Below are 26387 nucleotides of genomic sequence, written 5' to 3' on the forward strand. Positions count from 1 at the left end.
CAAATCCCTGCCATAGAGTCATTACAGCACAGCAGGAGACCATTCATACCCATTGAGTCTATGCTGGCTCTCTATAGAGCAATCTGGTTATTTCCTTTTTCCTGCTATCCTTGTCCCGCAAGTTTACTTCGCCAAAGCCCCAGGCCACCACAACTTGCCATTTTAAAGTCACTTGTTATAATGTTTAGTTACCATTGTAGTAATATCAACACACCTCCATGAACTAAGGTGAAGCGTTACTGTTTTGTGGTTCTCAGGGAGCTACCAAAAGGAGCAAATTACCTGGCACATGATCTGGAGTCAGCATTGGCTTATCTGGATTCACCAGAGATGCAGGACAAAGTGGATCTTGTATGGATAATAGGTGGCAGCAGCCTCTACAAGGTACAGTGGCAAACTCACTCATATTTTTGCTATTTGCTATACTAATGGTTCAGAAATTATAGTAAAATCTTTATAGGTTGGATGGATGTGTATGCTTAAAGTTCTGACTTGTTGCAGACTATTATCTAAAGCTGAATATATACTTGAAAAAGAATTGCAGGGCAATGGAGAAAGAGCTGAGGAGTGGACTAATTGGATTCCTCTCCCAAAGAACTAATACAGGCATGATCAGATAAATCTTTGTGTTCTATGATATTGTTGTATTCATAGAATTCTACCTCCTGTCAATCTTTGGGGATGACAGTTGGAGTGTAGGCCAGGATCTTGCTCTTATTTTCTGTTGGACTCTGGGGTACGGTCTTTCGTGATGGGTCATTGCCAATTTTAAAGACAGTTGGACATTTTGTCAGAAGTGATCATAAGCTGTGGAAATATCTGCCAGATACAACTGAGCATGTTCAAGTTATGAGCTAAATGACAAAGACCACACTGGTGAATCCATACTGGGGTATATTTTTACTGCCAGACTCTGTACACATGTCACTTTAAGGGACCCAGCTGCTATAAGGACAGAGAAAATGGTGTGTCCTCATGGCGATGCCAGAGAGAGATTTTTATAAAGTTTATTTCCTGGCTTCCATAACATATCATACATCACAACATCATAGCTCATATTTCTGATTTTTTTTTCTTTTATGGGATTTGGGTGTTGCTGGCAAGGCCAGCATTTCTTGCCTATCCCTAATTAGCCTTGAACTGAGTGGCTTGCTAGGCCATTTAAAAGGGCAGTTAAGAGTCACCACATTGTTGTGGATCTGGAGTCACATGTAGGCCAGACCAGGTAAGGATGGCAGATTTCCTTCCCTAAAGGACATTAATGAACCAGATGGGTTTTTACAAAAAATGATAGTTTCGTGATTACCATTATGGAGGCTAGCTTTCAGTTTGTTTTTTTTATCAAATAATTGAATTTAAATTTCACCAGCGGCCTTGTTGGGATTTGGACCCATGACCCCAGAGCATTAGCCTAGCCCTTTAAATTACTAGTCCAGTGACATTACTACTATACCACCATCTCTCTGCCAACTCCCCACCCCCATCGCCCTAGCGATGTTGGACCGTAACAATGCCAGTTTACAGCTGGTGTTCAGTGTTGCTACTGAAAAATCTAGGCTATTTTGTGCAAATTTGAGCACTTTCCCTTCAATATGACGTTGAAATAGATGCCATTTTCTGAAACCTCTGTAACACATCACTTAATCTCTTCTTTCTTCAACATCCAAGGGGGTCAGCATTAACCAGACACTTTGCTCGATCAGTCAGATCAACAGTCTGGCTGCAAAAAGGTCGCATCTCCTGACCCATCAAAACCCCTCCACCTACAAGGTTCAAGTCAGCAGTGTGATAGGGTACTCAACAGTAACCTGGATAGGTGCAACCACAACAATACTAAAGAAGTTTGCCACCATCTAGAAGAGTCCCCACCATCCGCCTTTGACACAATGGTGTATACAGTGAAGCAACTTGCCAGGTTTTGTGCAAGAACATCTTCAACCCCATGATCTGTACCAGTGAGAACGACAAGCAGCAATGTCTTGGGGCACAATAACCTCCAAATCATACACCTTGGACATATGCTTTATTGCCAAAAGTGTAGAACTTCTGGCCAAACAACATTACTATAAGATTGAAAAAGCCTATTACCATCTTCTCTCGTAAATCGCAAGAAGACATCTTGAGAACAAATCATTTAAAGAAGTGCAGATGATCCTAGGGTTTAAATCAGTAGGTGGAAGACTCTCTTTTTCACTCTCTCTCTCTCTCTCTCTCTCTCTCTTTTGCTCTCCCCTCCTCCCTCCCCTCAGGCTCTCTTCCCCCCCACTCCCTCCCCCAGGTCTGGGCCCCCCCTCGGTCTGCCTTCCCCTACCCCCCCATGCTCTTTTGCACCCCCCTGTGTCGCTTGCGCTCTCTCCCTCTCTTTCTTTTCCTCTCTATCTCTCTGTCTCTCTCTCCCCACCCCCCCACCCCCCCAATTGAATTTATTTTCATTGGGGGTGAAATGAGCCTGATTTTTTCAAAGTGGTTTCTGATGCAGTGTTTTTTTACTTATTACCAATTCCCTTCCTTCCCTAAAATTATCAATTCTCTGCTTGGACATGGTGGCAGCAGTAATGGGTGCTCTCTGCTACAGAGGCCATTTATCTATTGGAACTTGTTTTGCCGTTCAATGAGATCATGGCTGATCTGCAGCTTAACTCTATATACCCACCTTTCCCCATATCCCTTAATATGTTTGGTGGAATAATATCTATGAATCTCAGATTTAAAATTAATCATTAATCTAACATCGATTACTGGTTATGGAAGGGAGTTCCAAACTTCCACCTTTGTGTCTAAAGGTGTTTCCTAATGTCACTCCTGAAGGGTCTGGCTCTAATTTTCAGACTATGCACCATAATCCTAGATGTCCCAACAAGCGCAAATAGTTTCTATTTTCAGTTCCCCTTAATATCTTAAAATTCAATCCAATTGCCCCCTTAACCTTCTGAATTCCAGGGAACACAACCCTAATCTGTGTAATTTTTCATTGTAACTTAACCCTTGCGGTTCAGATATCATTCTGGTGAATCTGTGCTGCACTCCCTCTCAGGCCTAGGTACCCATCCCAAGGTGTGGTGCCCAGAATTATTCGCAGTGCTCCAGTTGGGGTTTAACTAGGTGCCTCACTGAGGAGGCCTATTTCATTTGTGAGCAGTGATGGTGAACGGTGCAAGCTATTCAGTTAAGCCTGATTCTGTCCTCTGCTGATATTTACATAAATGAACTTTCAGCTGGGACACTGACATTCAGGAGCATCTGTCTCATTACTTCCTTTCCTGGACTAGGACTATTCAAGCTAATCTTAATTCAACTAGCACTTGTATGCAATGATTGAATTGAAATACTTTGGTACAATCTGGAATTGAACTGCTGACTGTCCCGGTGTCTGGTTCAGTTGCTTAGTACCTTACCAGCAGAGCCGTTGGAAAACGCAGTTACTAATGCTGAGAAGAATGGTTCATGATGGTAGTAGTTTTGTTTAAAAGATTGATAAATACCTGATTAAGAGCAGGCACCAGACAGTGTGGTCGATTAACTGAGTGACGACTTGGAGTTTGGTGAGAGGGGATTCGGGAGAAGGAGTTTTTCGTTGTTTCTTTCTATTTTTCTCACCCCGTAGAAATTGGTTCTTGCTCTACTACAGGGAAAGGAGCTAGCTGGTGAGTATCTGGTAAATGGATAAGTTCTATTCTGTCCCTGAGGTTTAAAATAGCGCACAATTTGGTGATAAAGTTAATAAAATATATAAGAAAGCAACATAAGTGATTAAGATAATTAAGTAATTATTTAAAACACATTAAGGGTAGCAGGACATGTGATGTCCCAAGGCTGCAGCATGTGGGAGCTCCTGGATAACATTGTGATCCAGGGCAAATACATCTGCAGTAAATGTTTGCAGCTTGAGGAACTTTGGCTCCAAGTCATTGAGCTGGAGGCTGAGCTGCAGACTCTGTGACACATCAGGGAGAGTGAAAGTTACCTGGATGCTTTATACCAGGAGGCAGTCACACCACTTAGGATAGGGTCTTCTGATTTGGTCAGTGGCCAGGGACAGGAGGGTGTGACTGCGAGTGAGGCAGGTAAGGGGACACAGAGGACAAGAGTGTGAGCCTCTGATATTGTCCATCAAGTATGCGGTTCTCTCAGCTTGTTTGGATGAGTGGGGGCTGCAGGGTGGATGAGCAAACCAACCATGGTACAGGAAGCCATACAAGTCGGGGGAGCAAAGAGGAATGTAGTGTGGTAGGGGACCGTATCGTAAGGGGGATTGACATTGTTTTCTGTAGCAAAGAGCAAGAGTCCAGGCGGCTTTGTTGCCTGCTCGGTGCCATGGTTTGGGACATATGCTAAGGGCTGTAGAGGAACTTGCAGTGGGAGGGGGAGGATCCAGTGGTCGTGATCCATTTAGGTACTAATAGCATTGGCAGGATGAGGAAAGAGGCTCTGCATAGTCAGTATGATGAGCTAGGTACCAATTAAGAAGCCGAACCTCAAAGGTAATAATTTCTGGATTATTACCTCCACCAAGTGCAAATTGACATAGGACAAATAAGATCAGAGAAATGAATGCATGGTTTACAAGAATGTTGCCAGGGTTAGAAAAGTATAGCTACTAGGAGAGATTGGATAGGTTGGTGTTATTTTCCTTAGAACAAAGAAGGCTGAGAAGTGACTTGATTGAGGTGTACAAAATTGAGGGGAATAGAAAGAGTGAACAGGATAAAATTGTTTCCCTTGGTGGAGAATTCTAGAACCAGGGGACAAATATTCAAGGTAAGTGGCAGAAGGTGTAGGAAGAACCTTTTTTATGCAGAGGGTAGTGGGTGTCTGGAATTCGCTTCCCAAGTTGGTGGTAGAGGCAGAAACTCTAAACTCTTTTAAAAGTACCTGGATCTGCACCTTAAGTGCTGTAGGCTACAGGGCTATGGGCCGGGTGCAGGAAGGTGGGATTAGAACGGGCACCTGGGTGTTTTTGGGCTGGCATGGACAAGATGGGCCGAATGGCCTCCTTCTGTGCTGTAACTTTTCTATGGTTCTGTGGCTCAAAAACGAGTGGAAGAGGTGGGTTCCGGTTTGTGGGGCACTGGCACCAGTTTTGGGGAAAGTGGGATCTGTGCCTTTAAGATAGCCTACACCTGAACCATGCTGGGGCTGGTGTCCTCATGTGGGAGCTCCTGGATAACATTGTGATCCAGGGCAAATACATCTGCAGTAAATGTTTGCAGCTTGAGGAACTTTGGCTCCAAGTCATTGAGCTGGAGGCTGAGCTGCAGACTCTGTGACACATCAGGGAGGGGGAAGTAAAGAGGGTTTTAAACTGAATAGCATGGGCAAGGGATCAAATTTGGGAAGTTGTGGTAAAGCAAAGAGTGGAAACCAGGCAAGAGAGAGAGGTATTAATATGGGAAATGATAAACAGACTGTGACAGGAAGGGACAGAGAGTACAAATCTAAGAGTAAATCAGCAGATAAGGCTAGACACTGCAAAAATAATAAAAGGACAAAACTAAAGGCTGTGTATCTAAATGCACATAGCATTCAAAGCAAAACAGATGAACTGATAGCGCAAATAGAAATAAATTAGTACGATCTGGTAGCCATTCCAAAGACATGGCTACAGGATGAAATAGATTGAGACCTGAATCTTGAAGGGTGTGTGATATTTAGGCAAGACAGGAAGTTAGGAAAAGGTGGAGGGGTGGCGCTATTAATAAATGATCGTAACAATAGGGATGACCTAAGTTCAGGAAACCAGGATGTAGAAGCGGTTTGGGTTGAGATGAGGAATGATAAAAGGCAAGAAGTCACTTGTGGGAGTGCCGTACAGGCCCCCTAATTGTAACTACAAAATAGGACAGAGCATAGAAGAGATAATGTCAGCTTGCTAGAAAGGTACAGCAATAATCATGAGGGATTTTAATCTACACAGACTGGAGAAATCAGTTGGGCAAAGGTAACGTAGACAAGTTCATAGAATGTTTTCATGATAGTTTCTTAGAACAGCATGTTCTGGAGCCAACCAGAGAGCAGGCTATACTAGACCTGGTAATGAAATAGAACTAATTGATAACTTCCTTGTGAAGGTAGCACTAATCATAATATGATTAAATTTTACATTCATTTTGAACCGGGTGATCCGTCCAGTTTAATTCCTTTTTTGAGACTTTGTAGCGGTTTGTTACAAGCGGCTTGCTAGGCCATTTCAGAGGGCATTTAAGGGTCACGTGTAGGCCAGACAACAGATCAGGCTGTAGGTATGTAGGTAAGGATGACAGATTTTCTTCCCTAAAGGAAATTAGTGAACCAGATGGTTCAATGGTTCTGTGGTCATCATTTGACTTTTAATTCCAGATTTTTATTGAATTCAAATTCCACCATCTGCCACGGGGCGATTCGAACACAGGTCCCCACAGCATTATCCTGGGTCCCTGGATTACTGGTCCAGCGACAAGGCAAGCCTTTTAAACTTAAGTAAAGGAAATTATGAGGGCATGAAAGCAGAGCTACCTAAAGTGAACTGGCAAATGAGGTTAAGGGATATGTCTGTAGAAGTTCAGTGGCAGACATTTAAAGGGATATTTCAGAATACACAGAATATATACATCCCAATGAGAGAAAAATTCCAAGGGGAGGGCCCACCATCCGTGGTGAACAAAAAAGTTAAAAACCGTATTAAGCTTAAAGAAAAAGCCTATAATTACACACAGGTAGCAGGTCATAAGATTGGAAAGAATATAAAGAACAGCAATGAATGACAAAAAGACTAATGAGGAGGGAAAAATTAGTGTGAGAAAGCTAGTTTGTAATATAAAGACGAATGAGAGTTTCTATAGACATTTAAAGAAGAAAAGAGTTAACAAAGTTGGTCCTATAGAGAGTATGCCTGGGGAATTGATAGTGGAAAGTAGGGAGATGGTGGATGAATTAAACAAGTATTTTGCTTCGGTCTTCACTCTCGAGAACACAGGTAACATCCCAGAAATAGCTGTAAATCAGGAAATGGAAGGGGGGGAGAAACTCAGGGAAGATTACAGTCACTAGGGAAGTGATATTGAGCAAAACGTTGGGGCTGTGGGCTGACAAATCCCCAGATCCTTTATTCAAAAAGGGAGGGAGACAGAAAGCAGGAAACTATAGGCCAGTTAGCCGAACATCTGTCATAGGGAAAAAACAAAAACAGAATTACCTGGAAAAACTCAGCAGGTCTGGCAGCATCGGCGGAGAAGAAAAGAGTTGACGTTTCGAGTCCTCATGACCCATAGGGAAAATGTTAGAAGGTATCATTAAAGATGTCATAGCAGAGCAGTTAGAAAAATTTACGGCAATCAGGCAGAGTCAACATGGTTTTGTAAAAGGGAAATCATGGGAAATTAGGGGGGGAGAGGTGATGGCGTAGTGGTATTGTCGCTGGACCAGTAATCCAGGGACCCAGGGTAATGCTCTGGGGACCTGCATTCGAATCGCCCCGTGGCAGATGGTGGAATTTGAATTCAATAAAAATCTGGAATTAAAAGCCAATTGATAACCATTGAACCATCTGGTTCACTAATGTCCTTTAGGGAAGGAAATCTGTCATCCTTACCTACATACCTAGCCCTGACCTGTCGTCTGGCCTACACCTGACTCTTAAATGCCCTCTAAAATGGCCTAGCAAGCTGCTTGTAACAAACTGCTACAAAGTCTCAAAAAAGGAATGAAACTGGATGGACCACCTGGCATTGACCTAGGCAGCAGAAACAACAATGGCCGCAGCCCCGTTGACCTTGTAAAGTCCTCCTAACGAACATCTGGGGGCTAGTGCCAAATTGGGAGAGCTGTCTCACAGGCTAGTCAAGCAACAGCCTGACATAGCCATCCTCACAGAATCATACCTTCCAGATAATGTCCCAGACACCACCATCACCATCCCTCTAGCAGAGGTGGCGGCACAGTGGTGTGCAGTCGGGAGGGAGTTGCCCTGGGCGTCCTCAACATCCCATGAAGTCTCATGGCATCAGGTCAAACATGGGCAAGGAAACCTCTGCTAATTACCACGTACTGCCCTCCCTCAGCTGATGAATCAGTGCTCATCTATGTTGAACACCACTTGGAGGAAATACTGAGACTGGCAAGGGCACAGAATGCACTCTGGGTGGGAGACGTCAATCACCAAGAGTGGCTTGGTAGCACCACTACTCACCGAGCTGGCTGAGCCCTAAATGACAGAGCTGCTAGACTGGGTCTACAGCAGGTTGTGAGGGTAACAACAAGAGGGAAAAACATACTTGACCTTATCCTCACTGACCTGCCTGCAGCAGATGGGTCTGTCCATGACAGTATCGGTAGGAGTGACCACCTCACAGTCATTGTGGAGACGAAGTCCCGTCTTCAGATTGAGGATACCCTCTATCGTGTTGTGTGGGACTACCACCTTGCTAAATGGGATAGATTTCAAATAGATCAGCAACTCATGACTGGACATCCATGAGGCGCTGTGGACTATCGGCAGAAGCACAATTGTACTAAACACAATCTGTAACCTCATGGCCCAGCATATTCCCCCACTCTACCATTACCATCAAGCAAGGGGATCAACCCTGGATCAATGAAGAGTGCAGGAGGGCATGCCACGAGCAGCACAAGGCATAAAAATGAGGTGTCAACCTGGTGAAACTATAACACAGGACTACTTGTGTGCCAAACAGCATAAGCAGCAAGAGATAGAGCCAAGCGATCCTACAACCAACAGATCAGATCTAAGCTCTGCAGTCCTGCACACCCTGTCGTGACTGGTGGTGTACAATTAAACAACTCACTGGAGGAGGAGATGCCACAAATATCCCCATCGTCAACAATGGAGGAGCCCAGCACAGCAGTGCAAAAGATAAGTCTGAAGCATTCACAACAACCTTCAGCCAGAGGTGCCGAATGGATGATCCATTCTTCCAGAGGTCCCCAGCATCATAGTCTTCATCCAATTCGATTCTATTCCATGTGATATCGAGAAATGGCTGAAGGCACTGGCTGGATACTGCAAAGGCTATGGATCCTGACAATATTCTGGCAATAATACGGAAGACTCGTGCTCCAGAATTTACCGTGCCCCTAGCCAAGCTGTTCCAGTAGAGCTACAACACTGGCACCTACCCGGCTATGTGGGAAATTGCCCAGGTATGTCCTGTACACAAAAAGGAGAAATCCAACCCAGCCAATTACCACCCCATCAGTCCACTCTCATCAGTAAAGTAATGGGAGGGGACATCAACAGTACTATCAAGTGGCACTTGCTTAGCAAAAGCCTGCTCACTGGTATCCAGTTTGGGTTCTGCCAGGGCCATTCAGCTCCTGGTCTCATTACGGTCTTGGTACAAATATGGACAAAAGGGCTGAACTCCTGAGGTGAGATGAGAGTGACTGCCCTTGACATCAAGGCAGCATTTGTTTGAGTGTGGCATCAAGGAGCCCTAGCAAAACTAGTTAATAGGAATCGGGGGAAAACTCTCTGTTGGTTGGAGCCATACCTAGCACAAAGGAAGATGATTTGTGGTTGTTCGAGGTCAGTCATCTCAGCTTCAGGACATCACTGCAGGAGTTCCTCAGGGTAATGTCCTTGGCCCAACCATCTTCAGCTGCTTCATCATAAGGTCAGAGGTGGGGATGTTTGCTGGTGATTGTTCAATGTTCAGTGACATTCGCGACGACTCAGATACTGAAGCCATCTATGTCCAAATGCAGCAAGACCTGGACAATATCCAGGCTTGGCTGACAAGTGGCAATTAACATTTGCACCACACAAGTGGCAGGCAATGACCATCCCCAACAAGAGAGGATCTAACCATTGCCCCTTAGGGGAGGCAATGGCATAGTAGTATTGTCACTGGATTGACAACCCAGAGACCCAGGGGAATACTCTGGGGTCCTGGTTTCAAATCCCACTATGGCAGATGGTGGAATTTGAATTCCTGATTTTTAAAAAAAATTGAATTAAAAATTTAAGATAATCATGATACCATTGCCAATTCTTGTAAAAAAAGCACCTTTTAGGAAAGGAAATCTGCTGTCCTTACCTGGTCTGGCCTACATATGCCTCCAGACCAACAGCAATGTGGTTGACTCTTAAATGTCCTCTAACAAGGGCAATTAGGGATGGACAATAAATGCTGCCCGAGCCAGTGACGCCCACATCCCAAGAATGAGTAATTTTCAAAAATGTTCAATGGCATTACCATCACTAAATTCTCCACTATCAACATCCTGGGGTTTACCAATGACCAGAAACTGAACTGGACTAGCCATATAAGTACTGTGGCTACAAGAGCAGATCAGAGGCTAGGAATCAGTTGATGAGTAACTCACCCCCTGACTCCCCAAACCCTGTCCACCATTTACAAAACACAAGTCAGGAGTGTGATGGCATACTCCCCACTTGCCTAGATGAGTGCAGCTCCCACTTAAGAAGCTTGACACCATCCAGGACAAAGCAGCCTACTTGATTGGCACCACATTCACTCCCTCCATCAACGACGTACAGCAGCAGCGTGTACCATCTACAAGATGCACTGCAGGAATTCACCAGGGCTCCTTGAACGGCACCTTCCAAATCCATGACCATTACTATCTAGAAGGACAAGGGCAGCAAATACATGGGAACACCACCACCTAGAAGTTCCCCTCTAAGTCACTCACCATCCTGACTTGGAAATATATCACTGTTCCTTCACTGTTGCTGGGTCAAAACCCTGGAACTCCCTAATAGCACTGTGGGTGTACCTACATCACTTGTAGACTGCAGCGGTTCAAGAAGGCAACTCACCACAACCTTCTCAGGGGCAGCTAGAGATGTATTTGGAGTACCATAGAAGTCTCTGAACTACTCTGGCCATTAGAGTAGATTTTGTTTGCTTGTTTGTACTTGGTGAGTTTAATGGCCTTTCTCATTCCAGTCTTATCTTATTGTGTTTCATGTAACAGATACTGATCTAATATGCTGTTTTTAAATTGTATTTGCTAATACAAAGGTGCTCCTTTCAAACTGAAATTTCAAAATGCCTTTTTTGTTTCAAGCCTATCTATAATCGGCAATTTAAAACTCTCAAGCCTCTGTAGAAAACAATCAATGTCTCTATAGAGCAATAGCCTTTTTAAAAAATAAGATAAAAAGATATAGCTTTTTGTAATTTGCTCTCTGATCTTGTCAGCAGCTGTGGTAAGTCACTTTGATGTCCTCTATTGTGCAGTCAGTATACCTGCTGTTTAATTTGCTGCATATTATGTAATCTTTTACACCTGATTCATAATGGCTTAAAAGGTCTTTGCACTATTTAGACCCTGGTCCTGATGAGGTTAAAATTGAAATATTCAAAAGTGTTGTGTAACTGTTAATTCTTTGTGAAAAATCATTTGGATCACAGCTGGACAACAAAAACAGCCCCAAAAAAGCATCAATACAGAAGCAACATACTGTAGACGCTAGAAGTCTGGAATAAAAATGGAAAATTCTGGAAATATCCAGGTCTGGCTGCATTTGTGGAGAAAGAAACGGTTAATATTGAAAGCATCATGCATTCTGCCAATGTAAATGATGCACAGGCTATCTGATTGTTCTGTGTCTTGGATTTTTTTTTAAAAAGTGTTAACCTAAAACTATTTTTGGTAATGCCTTTTTAAGTGGTACAAGTGCAGGTTTAGTTAAACACTAATTGGAAAAAGCATGTGGAATCCTTACAAAGTTTGTCTTCAATATTTTTCACTCTGGTAATAGTGCCCTTAAAATTCTGTGCTGCACCAGTAACCCGTTTTTGGAATCATGGAATGATGCAGCACAGAAGGAGCTGTTTGGTCCATTGTGCCTGTGGCAGCCCTTTGGTATGGCTATTCCACAGCCCTGTGAATTAGTTCCCTTTGAGTATTTACCAATTCCCTTTTTAAAATATATTATTGACCTTACTTCCAACACCCTTTCAGGCAGTGCATTAAAAGTCCACTTCTATTCTCGTTTTTATCTATATTTCTCAATTATGTCCTCTATAGACAAGTTCTGATCATTAATATGCATCGAAAAGAGCAATGGTATTGAGACCAAGAGGGACACCACTGTATACTTCCCTCAAGTCTGAAATAATAACTGTTCGCTACTCTCTGCTTTCTGTCTCTAAGGCAATTTTGCACCCACACTGCCACTTTCCCTTGAATTCCATGGTCTTTAATTTAGCTAACAAGTCTATCATGTGCACTTTGTCAAACTCCTTTTGAAGGTCCATATACGAGATATCAGCCACACTACCCTCATGAACCCTCTGTCACTTCATCAAAGAACTCAAAGTTAATCAAACGTGAAATTCCTGTAACAAATCCATGTTGACTTTTATTTATTAGTCCAATGTCAACTAATTTTGTTCCAATTATTATCTCCCCGGCACTGCTCTTAGACTGTTTGTGCTGCAGTCACCAGGCTTATCCCCCTCTGTTTTTGAACAGAAGGAAACAATATTTGCAACCTTCATTTCTTTGGCACCATCTCCATAACTAAGAAGGATTTTTATTTAAATTAGACCCATGATAAGGTTATGGAATAAACATGACTATCCTTGAAGTTTGCTTTTATCTTCTATGTGTATACCATCTTGCTGCATCTCTGTGGTTAGTTTCCTTTTTATACAGAGATTAAAAGGGGCTCTTGAGAAAAGATGAATTCAAATGCTACCTTGATTATGTGCGGCATAAATAAAATTACCATCAGCTTAGTTAGTAAGGTAACTGTATTAAAAATAAATTATCTTTGTATTTTTATGCGCAAGCATCTCATTTATATCTATATGTACATCTAATTCATCACATTTTTATTACTAATTGGCTTTATAGCCAATTATTACTTTACAATGTTTTTTAAATGTAAGAAAAGTTAATGACCTCAAATCTTTGCTTTTTCAATCTTCTCGTCTCCTGTTGCCACAAATTAGTTAAAACACCAACTTTCATTATTCTCATTATTTGTGTGCATGAGTGAGCATTTGCAGTCTATCTGACCATGGAGTTCATCATAGCTGATCGCTGTCCATTTCTTAGCTCGCACTATACAGGCACACTTTCAGTTGCAGTCACTGGATAGAGATTGGGAATAAGAGGCCCATGGCCTAGAATTAAACAGAGAAGTGGGAAATGGAGAAATCTCATGCACCACTAGTATGATCAAGCCAGTAGTCATGCTTCTAGCACATGCCACGTTAACCCCTTCACAAGAACTGATGAATCCCCAAGAATCAACATTCCATTTACTGTACCAAATTGCCATCTCTCAACATCCCATCAACAGTTGGTGCTTCAACATGTCGTTCCTTCTCCAAGAGCCAAAGCACTCAAAATTTATCAGGTGATCACTTACATTGTGCCCTAGGTCCAACCAGCTTCAGCTGCTTCATCAATGACTTTCCTTCCATCATAAGGTCTGAAGTGGGGATATTTGCTGATGATTGCACAATGTTCAGCACCATTCGTGATTGCCCAGACATTGTTCAAATGCAGCAAGACTTGGACAATATCCAGGCTTGGGCTACCAAGTAACATTCATGCCACACAAGGACCAGGTAATGAGAGAGAATCTAACCATCGCTCCTTGGCATTCAATGGCATTACCATTGCTGAATCCCCTGCTATCAACATCCTGGGGGTTACCATTGACCAGAAACGGTACAGGACTAGCCATATAAACACTGTGGCTACAAGAGCAGGTCAGAGGCTAGAAATCCTGTAGCAAGTAGCTTACCTCCTGACTCCCCAAAGCCTGTCCGCAATCTACAAGGCACAAGTCAGAAGTCTGATGGAATACTCTCCACTTCCCTGGATGAATGCAGCTCCAACAACACCCAAGAAGCTTAACACCGTCCAGAACAAAGCAACCCACTTGATTAGCACCCCATCCACAAACATTCACTCTTTCCACCACCAACGCACAATAGCAGCAGTGTGTAGCATCTACAAGACGCACTGCAGGAACTTACCAAGGCTCTTTTGATAGCACCTTCCAAACCCACGACCACTATCATCTAGAAGGACAAGGGCAGTACACCCATGGGAACACCATCATCTGAAAGTTCCCCTACAAGCCATTCACCATCCTGACTTGGAAATATATCGTTGTTTCTTTACTGTTGCTGGGTACAAATCCTGGAACTCCCTTCCTAACAGCACTGTGGTGTACCTACACCACATGGACTGCAGCGGTTCGAGAAAGCAGCTCACCATCACCTCAAGGGCAACTAGGGATAGGCAATAAATGCTGCCCTAACTAGCGACGCCCACATCCCATGGATGGATTTTTAAAAATAGCTTTTTCTACTATTGTGCTTGCTCTTTGACCTATAACGTATTGAAAAAATTCTTCAGGAATAAGGGAAACACCTACAAGTGAATTTGTTATTCCCTACTTGTCTTGAAAGTGGTGATGGGCCCTTTTGAAATTCTGCAGCCTTTCTGATGATGCTGCCACTACGGTGGTGGGTATGTAATTGTAGGATTTTGATCCAGTGATGAACGGCAGCATTTGTCCAAGTCAGGATGATTTGTGACTATGGAGACAGTCCCATGATATCGCTGTGCAACATCCACAGATAGAGCAGTTCAAAACTGGACATCCATGAGGTGCTGGGGGCCAGCAGCAGTAGCGGTATTGTTTGCAACCACAATCAGTAACTTCATGGCCCAGCATATCCCCCATTCTACCATTGCCATCAAGCCAGGGAACTGTCCCTTATTAAGTGGACAGTGTAGGAAGACATACCTAAAAATGAAGTGCCAACCTAGTGAAGCTAGGACACTACTACATACTTGTTAAACAACAGAAGCAGCTTGTAATAGACAGAGCTAAGAACAACCAAAGAATCAAATCAAAGCTCTGCAGTCCTGTCACATCAGTCATGAATCATAGATACCAGTCCTCAGCCAAACTGAATCACTCCACAAAATGACTGAAAGCACTCGATACAGGCAAGGCTATGGGCCCTGACAACATCCCAGCTGTAGGACTGAAAAGTTGTGCTCTAGAATGAGCTAGACTCTTAACCAAGCTGTTGAAATATAACTACAACTCTCTCAATGTGGAAAATTGTCCAGGGATCACGGTCCACAAAAAACAATTCAAATCCAATCCAGCCAGTTACTGCCCCATCAGTCAACTCTCAAACATCAGCAAAAGGATAGAAGGTGTTGTCGACAGTGCTATGAAGCAGTACTGTCAGCAACAACCTGCATCCATTGCTCAGTTTGGGTTCTGGCAGGGCCATTTAGCTCTAGACCTCATTACAGCCTTGGTCCAAATATAAACAAAAAAGATGAATTCCAGAAGAGAGACGAGAGTGACTGCCCATGGCACCAAGATAGCATTTGGCCAAGTGTGACATCTAGCAGCCCCATTAAAATTGAAGTCAATGGGGATCAGGGGTACATATTCTACTGGTTGAAGTCATACCTTTTATAAAAGAACATGGTTGTGATTGTTGGAGGCCAATCATCCAGCCACAGAACATCATTTCAGGAGTTCTCAACAGGCTGTGTCCCAGGCCCAACCATCTTCAGCTGCTTTTTCAAAGACCTCCCCTCCAACATAATACCAAAAGTGGGGATGTTTGCTGATTATTTCAGTGTTCAATACCATTTGCAGCTCCTTAGATATTGAACAACAACTTAGATTGCGCTTTTAATATATTCATTGATGTACCTGAAAAAGAGTTGTAGGAGGGGGCATAAGTTGGATTGGAACAAAAAATGTTGCACATACCCTCCCACAACTCTTGCTCTGGTACATCGATGACTATTGTTGCCGCCTCTTGCTCTTATCTGGACCTGGAAAAGTTCAGCAATTTTACTTCTAATTTCCACCTCTCTCTCACCTTCACATGGTCTGTCTCTGGTCCTTCACTTCCCTTCCTTGACTTCTCTGTCTCCATTTCTGGAAATAGACTGTACTAATACTCATTACAAGTTACCGACTGCCACAGCTACCTCGACAACACTTCACAACCGGGTTCACATAAGGACTCTATTCCATTCTCTCAATTTCTCCATCTCCATCACATTAATTCTGATGATGTTAGCTTCCACCACGGACTTTCTGACATATCTTCCCTTTATCCTGAACCAAGGATTCTATCTCCCACTGCCCACTGTGGTTAATAGGGCCCTCAGCCGTGTCTGACCCATTTCTTGGACTTCTGCTCTCACCCCTTCCCCTCTCTCCCAGAACGACAATAGGGTTCCCTCTGTCCTCACTTTCCAACCCACCAGCCTCCATGTTCAAAGGAATTTCCAGCATGATACCGCCACCAAACACATCTTCCCCTCCCCTCCTTTGTTAGCATTCCGAAGGAACCATTCCCCCCAAAACACCTTGGTCCACTTCTCTATTACCCCCAACACTTCATCCCCTTCCCACAGCACCTTCCCATGCAATCACAGGAGCTGTACATGTGCCCCTTTACCTCCTCTCTTCTCACTGTCCAAAGCCCCAAACACCCCTTCCAGGTGAAGCAGGGATTTACTTGTACTTCTTTCAATGTAGTATATTGTATTCACTGCTCACAATGCAGTTTCCTCCACATTGGGGAGATCAAACATAGGCTGGATGATCACTTTGCAGAACACTTTCGTTCAGTTCACAAGCATGACCCAGACCTTCCAGTCGCTTGCCATTTTCAATTCACCATCTTGCTGTCGTGCTCACATTTCTGATCTCAGTCTGCTACAGTTTTCCAGTGAAGCCCAACTCAAACTGGAGGAACAGCACCTCATGTCCTGATCAGGCACTTCTGGACTCAACACTGAGTTCAGCAACTTCAGACCATGAATTCTGTCCTCTATTTTGACTTTATTCCCCCAAGTGCCAGTCTGCATTTTGTTTTCATGCTTTTGCTTTCAGACAGAACTGACATTTATTCTGCTATTTACAGCGCTTTGCTACACTTCTGAAGCAGAGTCTGCAAGAAATCATTGATAAATAGCAGCGTTTCCCTACATTTTTTTTCTTACCTCCATTGTACTTCCCATCTTGGTGTTTTTTTTTCATCTCATTTGATGGTTAGTAATAAACTTTTTAAAAGCTCTACCTATTTCCCACAGGGCAGCTAATTGTGATGATACCCAGGCGCCCTGTGGTTTTCCTGTGTGTGAGGCCAATTAAAATGAAGAGGCTAGCCTTTCAGAATTTGGCTTGGCAATCCCCTTCCCCAATACAGGTGTAACTAAGGCACGGGGAAGCACAGCTCCAGTTTCTACTGCCATTTCGTGAGCTCTGATTTTGCATCATAAATGGAAGGATATGCTACGTGCAATAGGGAAACAAATGCATGTATCACACAACCTTTTTAATGGGTGTGCACATGCCTGTGCACTGCATGATGTCAGCCACAATGGGTCACATGAGAATATTGCTGTTCAGTGAACAGCTGTTGACAGTCAATAGCATTTGTTATTCAAACAAAGTGATACCTTTGAACTAATAATCCATAATTTGAAGTCAGACACAAACCAGCTCTCCTGTCCTGGTCCCAGGTGGAGATGAGCTAAAAATCCAGGGCGTAATGGTCCCAGATTTGCATTAAGTGCGGTAGCAGGTGGGAAAACAGTTGTTTTACCCACTGGCTGCAAAGACCGGTCTGTGCACTGCATCTGCATTCACGGGAAATGCTCCGGATCGCTGGCGGGCGGGCTTGGATTTGCCCACCACGCCTTGACCACAGCGCTTCCTCACTCTGGGTGCCGTATTTAAAGCGCACCAGAGCGCACGCCAACTTCATGTCTTCAGACCAGGACTGCTCCAGGTGGGCAGATGGCCACGAAAGCAAAGAAGACGGCAGCCTCCAAATTTAGTGACGCCTCTCCGGAGCACTTGCTGGACGCAGTGGAAATTCTCTAGCCCCACTCTGGCTGCAGGAGGTCCACCAGATTCACCAATCCAGCCTGGGAAGCAGTGTTAGCGGCAGTCAGCGCCACCGGAGCACAGAGGAGGTCAGCCATCCAGTGCAGGAAGAGGATGAATGCTCTCACTTGTTCCACCAGGGTAGATCAACTACCTCATCATTCTCAGCTCACACACTCACAAACCCACCACAACATCCACAGGGATCTCACATCTCAATGGACAACACCACTAACTCTCACACACACCCTCACATCTCCATCAGACTTATATCCTCTCGAGCTCGGGTCCTCATCCTGTCCATGGCTCTGCTCACCACTCAAAGATTCCACGCAGTGGCGTGTGTCCTGCTTACACTCTCTCCACCTGTTTTTATGCAGGAGAAGCTGGCTCACAACAGTAGGGAAAAGGTCCCAAACCGGAAGTGGAGTGGTCTGCATTAGGCCCCTCACTCACTTTGAGGAGCGGCCATTGCGCTGACTGGTGAGGACATGGACCGTGCCTACAGGGACAGTGAGGTCGGCGGCAAACGCCCACGTGAGGATCCTGCACCACATCATCCACCTCTCTACGCAACTGTGAATGCTCTCTCTCCTGCTTTTGACTCATCATTTCTACTTTGATTTATAGGGAGCTCTGTCAAGCGACCGATGCCCTCATCCAGCCAATCCCTCAGCACCGTCCAGATCCTCACCTCCAGTGAAGAGGACACCTCCTCCAATTAAGAGCTGGAAATAGCAGCCTGGAAGTCCCATCACAGCACTTACCCACACCCTCCACCAACGCAGAGACACACATCCCAGTGGGACCTAGATCTAGAGCAGGCTCGGGCTCACAATCTGGAGATCTCCGCATGGACACATGTCCGCAGCAGGAGGAGGCAGGTTAGCTGAATTCCCAGGCACTCGGAAGTCTGCTGGGGAAGAGGCATCTTTGAGATCTGAGGCAGATGATGGGCCTCTGGATTCAGCCTTCCAACTCATCGTGGAGAGTCAGCAGAAGGCAGGGGGGAAATCGTGCAGTGCTGTTGAAAACCCTCAACAGAATGGTACGCAAGTTGGAGGAGTGCATCCATCCGCTCTCTGACGTGTGCGTTTGGAGGTCTCCATGGGAAGGATGGCGAAGGCAATGGAGACCCTGGTCCAGCAGAACGCGGAGATGTGCGCAGACGTGCATTCCATCGCAATAACTATGGGTGAGTTTGTGCAATGGAAACGCGAGAGGGAAGCGGGGCACCTTGATGTCCCTCCAGGTGCTCCTTCCCCTCAAGGAGTCAGACAAGGGCCCTCGGGCACCCGAAGGGAGGAGGAGTGGCAGCTGGAAACCCCTGGGTCATCCATTCAGGAATGTCAGAGGCTGTTCCCTCCCTCTGAGTCACCTTTGCCTGTGACCCCCCTCAACCTCATCCTCTGTCACTGCAGAAGGAGCAGCAGGTCCACAGGAGGACAGCCAAAGCAAGCCGGGGCCCTCAAGGCCTCAGCACTCCAGGGGACTCATGCCAAAGTCATTAGAGGCAACAGTGCCAACCATTGCCCAGGCTGTCTCCACCCCTGTTGCTGATGTCAGGGCAGCGCCTAGAAGAAATGTTAAGCCTAGAAAAGTGAAGAAATTCTGATCACAGTTAGTTGCATGCATGAACATATTATGTCACTTTATAACCTGAAAATATATTCACTTTCACTGAAAAATGTGTAACGGTATCTTTCAGCTTCATTGACAGGCTTCACGACTCCTCCCACTGCATCACCCCCACCAGCAGTTCAGCTGTTTGCAGCCGAACCACGAGTGATTCTGGAGGGAGAAGTGTGTGTGTGGTGGAAGGGCCTTTCAGAGCCTCGTGTAAGCACACTCCCATGCACATGGAGCCTTCCTCCATCACACTCATCTTACTGTCCTGAGCATTTTCAATGCTGCCTGCTGGGGTTCTCTTTCAGTTGTCCACCTGAGCTGACCTGCATCTCCACCCACCCGCTGATCACACTCCCATGCAGCATCTGTGCCTGCCCAACATGAGGCTCCGCTCACTTTCCATTTCAACAAAGATGGTCATAATCAGATTTTTGCTCAACTCCCCTGTCCTTTCTGCTCCCCCAGTTACCCACCACTGCCAACTCCCCGGCATCACCATCCACCTCCCCACCTTCACCTACCAACCCAAACCCTTGTCTTTCCAGGATGTCCAGGTGAATTTGCACGTTCCCTACCTTCCTGAGAATCCCACCCCTATTCATGTTGACCTCCCCAGCCTCCTTCTTACCACCCCCAGGGTGTCTGCCTCCTAGTCCACACCAAACATTCTCGCCATCTCTTCTACCAATACCATCGCACTCTCACCCTCCCAATCAACTCTGCCCTCAGTCATTCTCACCATTCCCTCCCACCACACCCACCCACAGTTCGCTCCACAGGAGGCAGCCATTGACTCCACAGACCCCTCCCTGGCACGTTCACCTGGACATACCCCACCCCTTACTCTCACCAAACCTTTACTCCCACCTCCTGGACACTTTCACTGGTCATGTTCACCTTTATTGCAAGCAGACTGGAGTACAGAAATAAAGAAGTCTTGTTACAATTGTACAGAGCTTTGGTGAAACCATACCTGGAATACTGAAGGCAATTTTGGTCCCCATATTTAAGGAAGGGTATACTTGCACTGGAGGCAGGAGGGCAAAAATTCACAGGATTGGTCCCAGGGTTGAGAGGGTTGTCCTACAATGAGAGGCTGAGTAAATTGGGTCCACGTTCTCTGGAATTTAGAAGAATGAGGGGTGACCTCATTCAAACATTCAAGATTATGAAGGTGTTTGATAAGGTAGATACCAAGAAGTTGTTTCCTCTGGCTGGGGAATCTAGAACATGTGGGGCACAGTCTCAGGATAAAGGACTGATCATCTGGAACTGAAATGAGTAGAGATTTTTTTCACTCAAAGGGTTATGAATCTTTGAAATTCTCTTACCACAGAGGGTTGTGGATATGCCATCATTGAGTCTATTGAAAGCTGGGATAGACAGATTTCTGATGTCTCAGCGAATCGAGGGACATGGGGAACAGATGGGAAAGTGGAGTTGAAGCCCAAGGTCAGTCATGATCATATTGAATGGCAGAGCAGGCTGGATGGGCTGAATGGTCTTCACCTGCTCCTATTTTTATGTTCTTATTTGCATTTTGAGAATACATGTTTTTAAACTTTAAAAAAGGGCTGTAACTAAAGAGCAATTCTTTTATCCAGTAGGAATTTCACTTGACATTTGGGAGTCCAACTTGTCAGTTCAAGAATTATTGACTCACTTTAAAAATCCTCAGCACATTAATAATTGAGGGCAAGAGAATTAAATGGGAACGTTTTACAACCAGTTGCTACATCTTTTTCCATTTTCAAAAAAGACTGAGGTATAATTGAAAGAACATGTGACAGTTTGAAGCTACTTTTCTTCACATGGTTGGTTTTTCTTTAAACCCTCTTAAACCTCAAAAGAAAGCTGTTAACTGAAATTACCACTAAAATGTTTCAAAGTGGCTGTGAATTATTTTTAGAATGTGTTCTCTTTCTGATTTCTTGCTGCAGTTGGTCCCACCTACAGGTTTCACCGGGGTCGGGGAGGGGGGACAGTTTCTATGAGGAGGACTTTTAGACCCTCAGTGGGAATGGGCATGGAATTTCTCACCAGGGTGCATGTTCCCTGGCGCCATCCTGCTTCCTGGCCGTTTTCCAAGAGGCAGGATAGGGAGGCGGATGGCGGCACGGCAGGGCTACTTTTCCTGCAACCAGCAGCTAGTTAATTCAACTAATTAAGGACCTATTAAGGCCTATTGTCAGAGGCTGACTGGAATTTTCTTGTCGGTCGCCGGGGGTGTAGGAGAACAGTCTTGGACCTCCTGGTGACAGACCAGGGGGCTGGAGCTCCCAGCAGGGTTGGAGGCCCTCTCTGCCTGCCTGGCTTAAGTTACCGCCACAGGCTGCCCTGTGGAGAGCTTCCACCACTGACCCACCTCTCCTCCCTCAACCTCACCTATGATGGTCACCGGGTTGCTGAGGATACTTTTTTATTTTAAATGGTAAAACATTGGGGAGCTTCTATCTTGGGGCATCCTTTCCCTCACTTACTTACAAAGGCAGCCTCCTGCTGCTTCCGAGCTGGAGAACCTCCTCTTGTCCCTCCAGCCTTGAGAGACCACCTACATCCTTAATTGGATGATGAGCTGGACCCCTGGCCGCTAATTGGCCAGAGAGTAACTGTTGCCCACATTCCGGGGTCCTGAAGCCTGTGGGGAAAACCCTGGCCCATCTGTATGTGGTCTGCTCTTCCCAGTTCTAATGTAATAATAGCTGACTGATTCAAAGAAAAAAGAAAAGTACAGCACAGGAACAGGCCCTCCAAGCCTGCGCCGATCATATTGCCCGTCAACTAAAACATTTTGCACTTCTGGGGTCCGTATCCCTCTATTCCCATCCTATTCATGTATTTGTCAAGCTGCCTCTTAAACACCATTATCGTACCTGCTTCCACCACCTCCTCTGGCAGCGAATTCCAGACACTCACTACCCTCTGCGTAAAAAACTTGCCCCGCACATCTCCTCTATAGTTTTCTCCTCTCAACTTAAATCTATGTCCCCTAGTAATTGACTCTTCCACCCTGGGAAAAAGCTTCTGACTATCTACTCTGTCCACACCACTCATAATTTTGTAAACTTCTATCAAGTCGCCCCTCAATCTCCGTTGCTCTAGTAAGAACAAGAGAACAATCCAAGTTTCTCCAACCTCTCCTCATAGCTAATAACCTCCAGACCAGGCTGCATCCTGGTAAACCTCCTCTGCAACCTCTCCAACGCCTCCATATCCTTCTGGTAATGTGGCGACCAGAATTGCACGCAATATTCCAAGTGTGGCCTAACCAAGGTTCTATACAGCTGCAGCATGACTTCCCAGCTTTTATACTCAATACCCCTGCCAATGAAGGCAAGCATGCCATATGCCTTCCTGACTACCTTATCCACCTGCATTGCCACTTTCAGTGACCTGTGGACTTGTACACCCAGATCCCTCTGCCCGTCAATGCACTTAAGGGTTCTGCCATTTACTATATAATTCCTGCCTGTATTAGACCTTCCAAAATGCATTACCTCGCATTTGTCCAGATTAAACTCCATCTGCCATTTCTCCGCCCAAGTCTCCAACCGATCTATATCCCGTTGTATCCTTTGACAATCCTCTTCAATACCTGCAACTCTTCCAACCTTAGTGTCGTCTGCAAACTTACTAGTTAGCCCAGTTACATTTTCCTCCAAATCATTTATGTATACTACAAACAGCAAAGGTCCCAGCACTGATCCCTGCGGAACTCCACTAGTCACAGCTCTCCATTCAGAAAAGCACCCTTCCACTGCTACCCTCTGTCTTCTATGACCAAGCCAATTCTGTATCCATCTTGCCAGCTCACCTCTGATCCCGTGTGACTTTACCTTCTGTACCAGTCTGCCATGAGGGACCTTGATTGGAAAGTGGTCACTTCTTATTCAGACCCACCAATTGTCAATATTCCCATCTTTAAAATATAAATTGTGAAGCTTTTCATTCTTATTCCTGTATTCTACAAAATAAATGCAGCTTTTAATGCTTGATTGATGTTTTGTGAACAGTAATGATGATTAGGTTTTTAAAATGAGCACTCCCACTGCGGAGGCCTGTCCGCCAGAGTACATATCAGGAATTGATGTGCAGAGGTCAATGGGCATTGCAGGCTGACTCTTCTGGGCCTGCTTACCTTTATGCCTGAATTCCAGATGTGCACTCCCAGCAGATGAAACTGAGTGCCAAGAACATGCACTTATAAGAATAAAGTCTACAATTTGGAAAACAGCTGCAGTTCCTATGATAAAGAACCCACCATTGCTCCCACCTTCTAATTGCTTTATACCTTGTTTGACATATCATAATGATTGATTTTAATCTCAAGTTGAAGGAAAAAATGTAAATAGTCTTTTATATCGCAGAGAGACAACCTTATTAGAATTTTTGTTTGCCATTTAGGATGTTTTTAATGAACAAGCAAGGAAAGTTGTTCCCATTAGGCACAAGGACACGGATTTACAGTTTTGGGCAAAAGGTGCATTGGGGGATGTGAGGAACGTTTTTATGCACTGAGTAGTAATGGCTTGGAACCTGCTGCCTACGAGGGTGGTGGAAGTGGAAACGATTAATAATCGAAAAGGATGAGCACTTGAGGGAAATAAACTCAAAGAACTAAGGGGGAAAGAGTGAGGGATTGGGACTAACTAGATTGCCCTTCAGAGAGCCAGCATAGACTTAATGGGCCGAATGGTCTCTTTCTATGCCTTTATGACTCTACAAGCTGTATCGGGAATAATAGTTAGGCAGAAAATATGCCTGGTCAAAAATTGATTTATAAACATGCTGTACTATATTGGTCTGAACAAAATCTTAACTATGAAAAGCATGATGTGTTATGTGTCACTGTGGTTCAGTGCTAGAATTCTTGTCGCTAAGTCAAAAGGCTGTGGGTTCGAGCTCTGCTCCAGAGGATTGAGCACATCACCTAGACTGACACTTCAGTGAAATACTGAAAGAGTGCTGCACTGTCTGAGGTGCCAGCTTTTAGATGAGATGTTAAAGCCGAGGCCCAGTCCTTCCCCCTGGCTGGATATAAATGATCCCAATGCACTATTTCGATGAAGAGTGGGGACATTCTGACTGGTGCCCTGACGAATATTTATCCTTTAATCTTAACTACCAGACGATTTGTGTTTTTCTCTTAGTTCTCACATTGCTGTTCATGTGATTTTGGTATGTACAAATTGACTGCCTTGTTTTTACATTCCAGCAGTTACTATCTTCCTTCAAAAGTATTTAATTGGATGTAAAGCATTTGGGATGTGCTGAGTCTTTGAAAGGCACAATAAAAATTTTTGAGACACCTTAATCTTGCTGTTCTTCTCAACCTTTGGTAGTGTCCTTCACTATGGGCCCTGGTCCTTGACTTGTTTCTTATTTCTTTTTTAATGATGCACACAGGCCGTTGACATTGTTGCTGAGCTAACTTTATTGATAACACATTTTCCTAACATGAACACATATCTGCAGTGTCTGACCTCTGTCAAGACACGGTCCAACATGTGCTATGTGACCTTCAACCCCCAAGTCAGGTGACCCTGTATATAGTACAAAGTACCATATAGTATCTAATACTGCCGTCCACAACCACAATCAGCTGTTATCATGACAGTCCTTAGACCAAGTTTCTTGATTGAAGTGATGGATCTTTAGCATCCTGGGCATGGAGCAGTTGGATTGGTTTGTGCCAGGATTTGGGCTGGTTCTAGCTATTTCCATAAATGTTAAGGCCTTGGCTCTGTCATGTAGTGGTGCTAGGATGTGTAGGTTGTCTGTCAGAGCTTTCAACAAGCATGAGATATGAGAAGACTTAGAAGAAAAAATGAATCCTCCAGGTTAAAAAGGAAATTCCAGCTTGGGGTGTAGGGTAACAATTTTTTTCAACAAGGATTTGTTTTTAATCACCATAAATTGTTTTGAAATCTCTGTGCCAATCTAAATCTGTAAACTAATTCCTTTGGAATAGAAAATTGAAAGGACAAGGCCACTGAAAAGATCTGAGAGAGCCCTATTGATTTGACATTATCTGAGAATTAAAAGCAGCAGAAACGTCTGAATTGTGAGTCAGAAAGAAGCAGTCATAAAGTGTGTAAATATTAGACTTCAGTTCTTTCAGTGCCATTTCAAAGACACTGGGCCTGAATTTTCACACAGATGCAGACTGGCAGAGGCCTGAACCCAGAAGCCCCAGCCCCAAACCCAGCCTCCTCCATTTTCACGGCAGGGCGAGAATGGGGGTGGGTTATAAATCGCACATCCATGGTTCCTGGAGGCAGCTACCCACCTAAATCAGCACTTTAGCAAGGTAGGTGTCTGAAACCCAAAATGTGCAGATTAGACCAGGTAGGAGCAGGTCTGAACCTTGTGGCTTCATAATCCAGTCCACTTCAGGTCTGCACCTTGTGGGTTACTAATGCAACTCACCACCCATGAACAAAAATCTGACCTTCTGGGCTTCTTTTTCCTGGATCAAGTGCACGGAGGACCTATCCCTACGCTCCCAACCCGGGAACAAAAGTTCGGGCCTTAGCATAGGGGTTGAGAGGTAAAGGAGAAGCTACGTTCTTCGAAGGTAGCGTAACTTCAACTGCCAATGTTAGCTGTGCCACAGTCCAATATAGTAGAGGGTTGCTGAATTTTTCTGGTTAATGCTTTACAATTAGTTGACTGAATCAGGAGGATGACGGAGTTTGATCATTTGCAGGGGCAATTCCCTCCTTTATTCTTTTTGCTTTGTGTAAAGAGATTATACCCCCCCGTTTATCAAGAATAGATTTGCCATTTTGCTACAATGCACAGCAAAAACCATTTTCACCATTCTTGCCTGGATTGGCCTACATGTGATTCCAGACACACAGCAATGTGGTTGACTCTTAACTGC

General features: G+C 44.6%; 1 protein-coding gene across 1 annotated transcript in view; it reads left to right on the forward strand.

The window, feature by feature from the left end:
* dhfr (dihydrofolate reductase) overlaps window positions 1-26387 on the forward strand; it is a 51607-nt gene that overhangs the window by 16664 nt on the left and 8556 nt on the right. Inside the window, exon 4 of the mRNA XM_041185546.1 lies at window positions 258-384. Within this exon, the coding sequence (XP_041041480.1) occupies window positions 258-384 (127 nt within the window). The remainder of the gene's footprint in view (window positions 1-257; window positions 385-26387) is intronic.

The sequence above is a fragment of the Carcharodon carcharias genome, chromosome 4 (genome assembly GCF_017639515.1).
Source record: "Carcharodon carcharias isolate sCarCar2 chromosome 4, sCarCar2.pri, whole genome shotgun sequence".
Taxonomy (NCBI): domain Eukaryota; kingdom Metazoa; phylum Chordata; class Chondrichthyes; order Lamniformes; family Lamnidae; genus Carcharodon; species Carcharodon carcharias.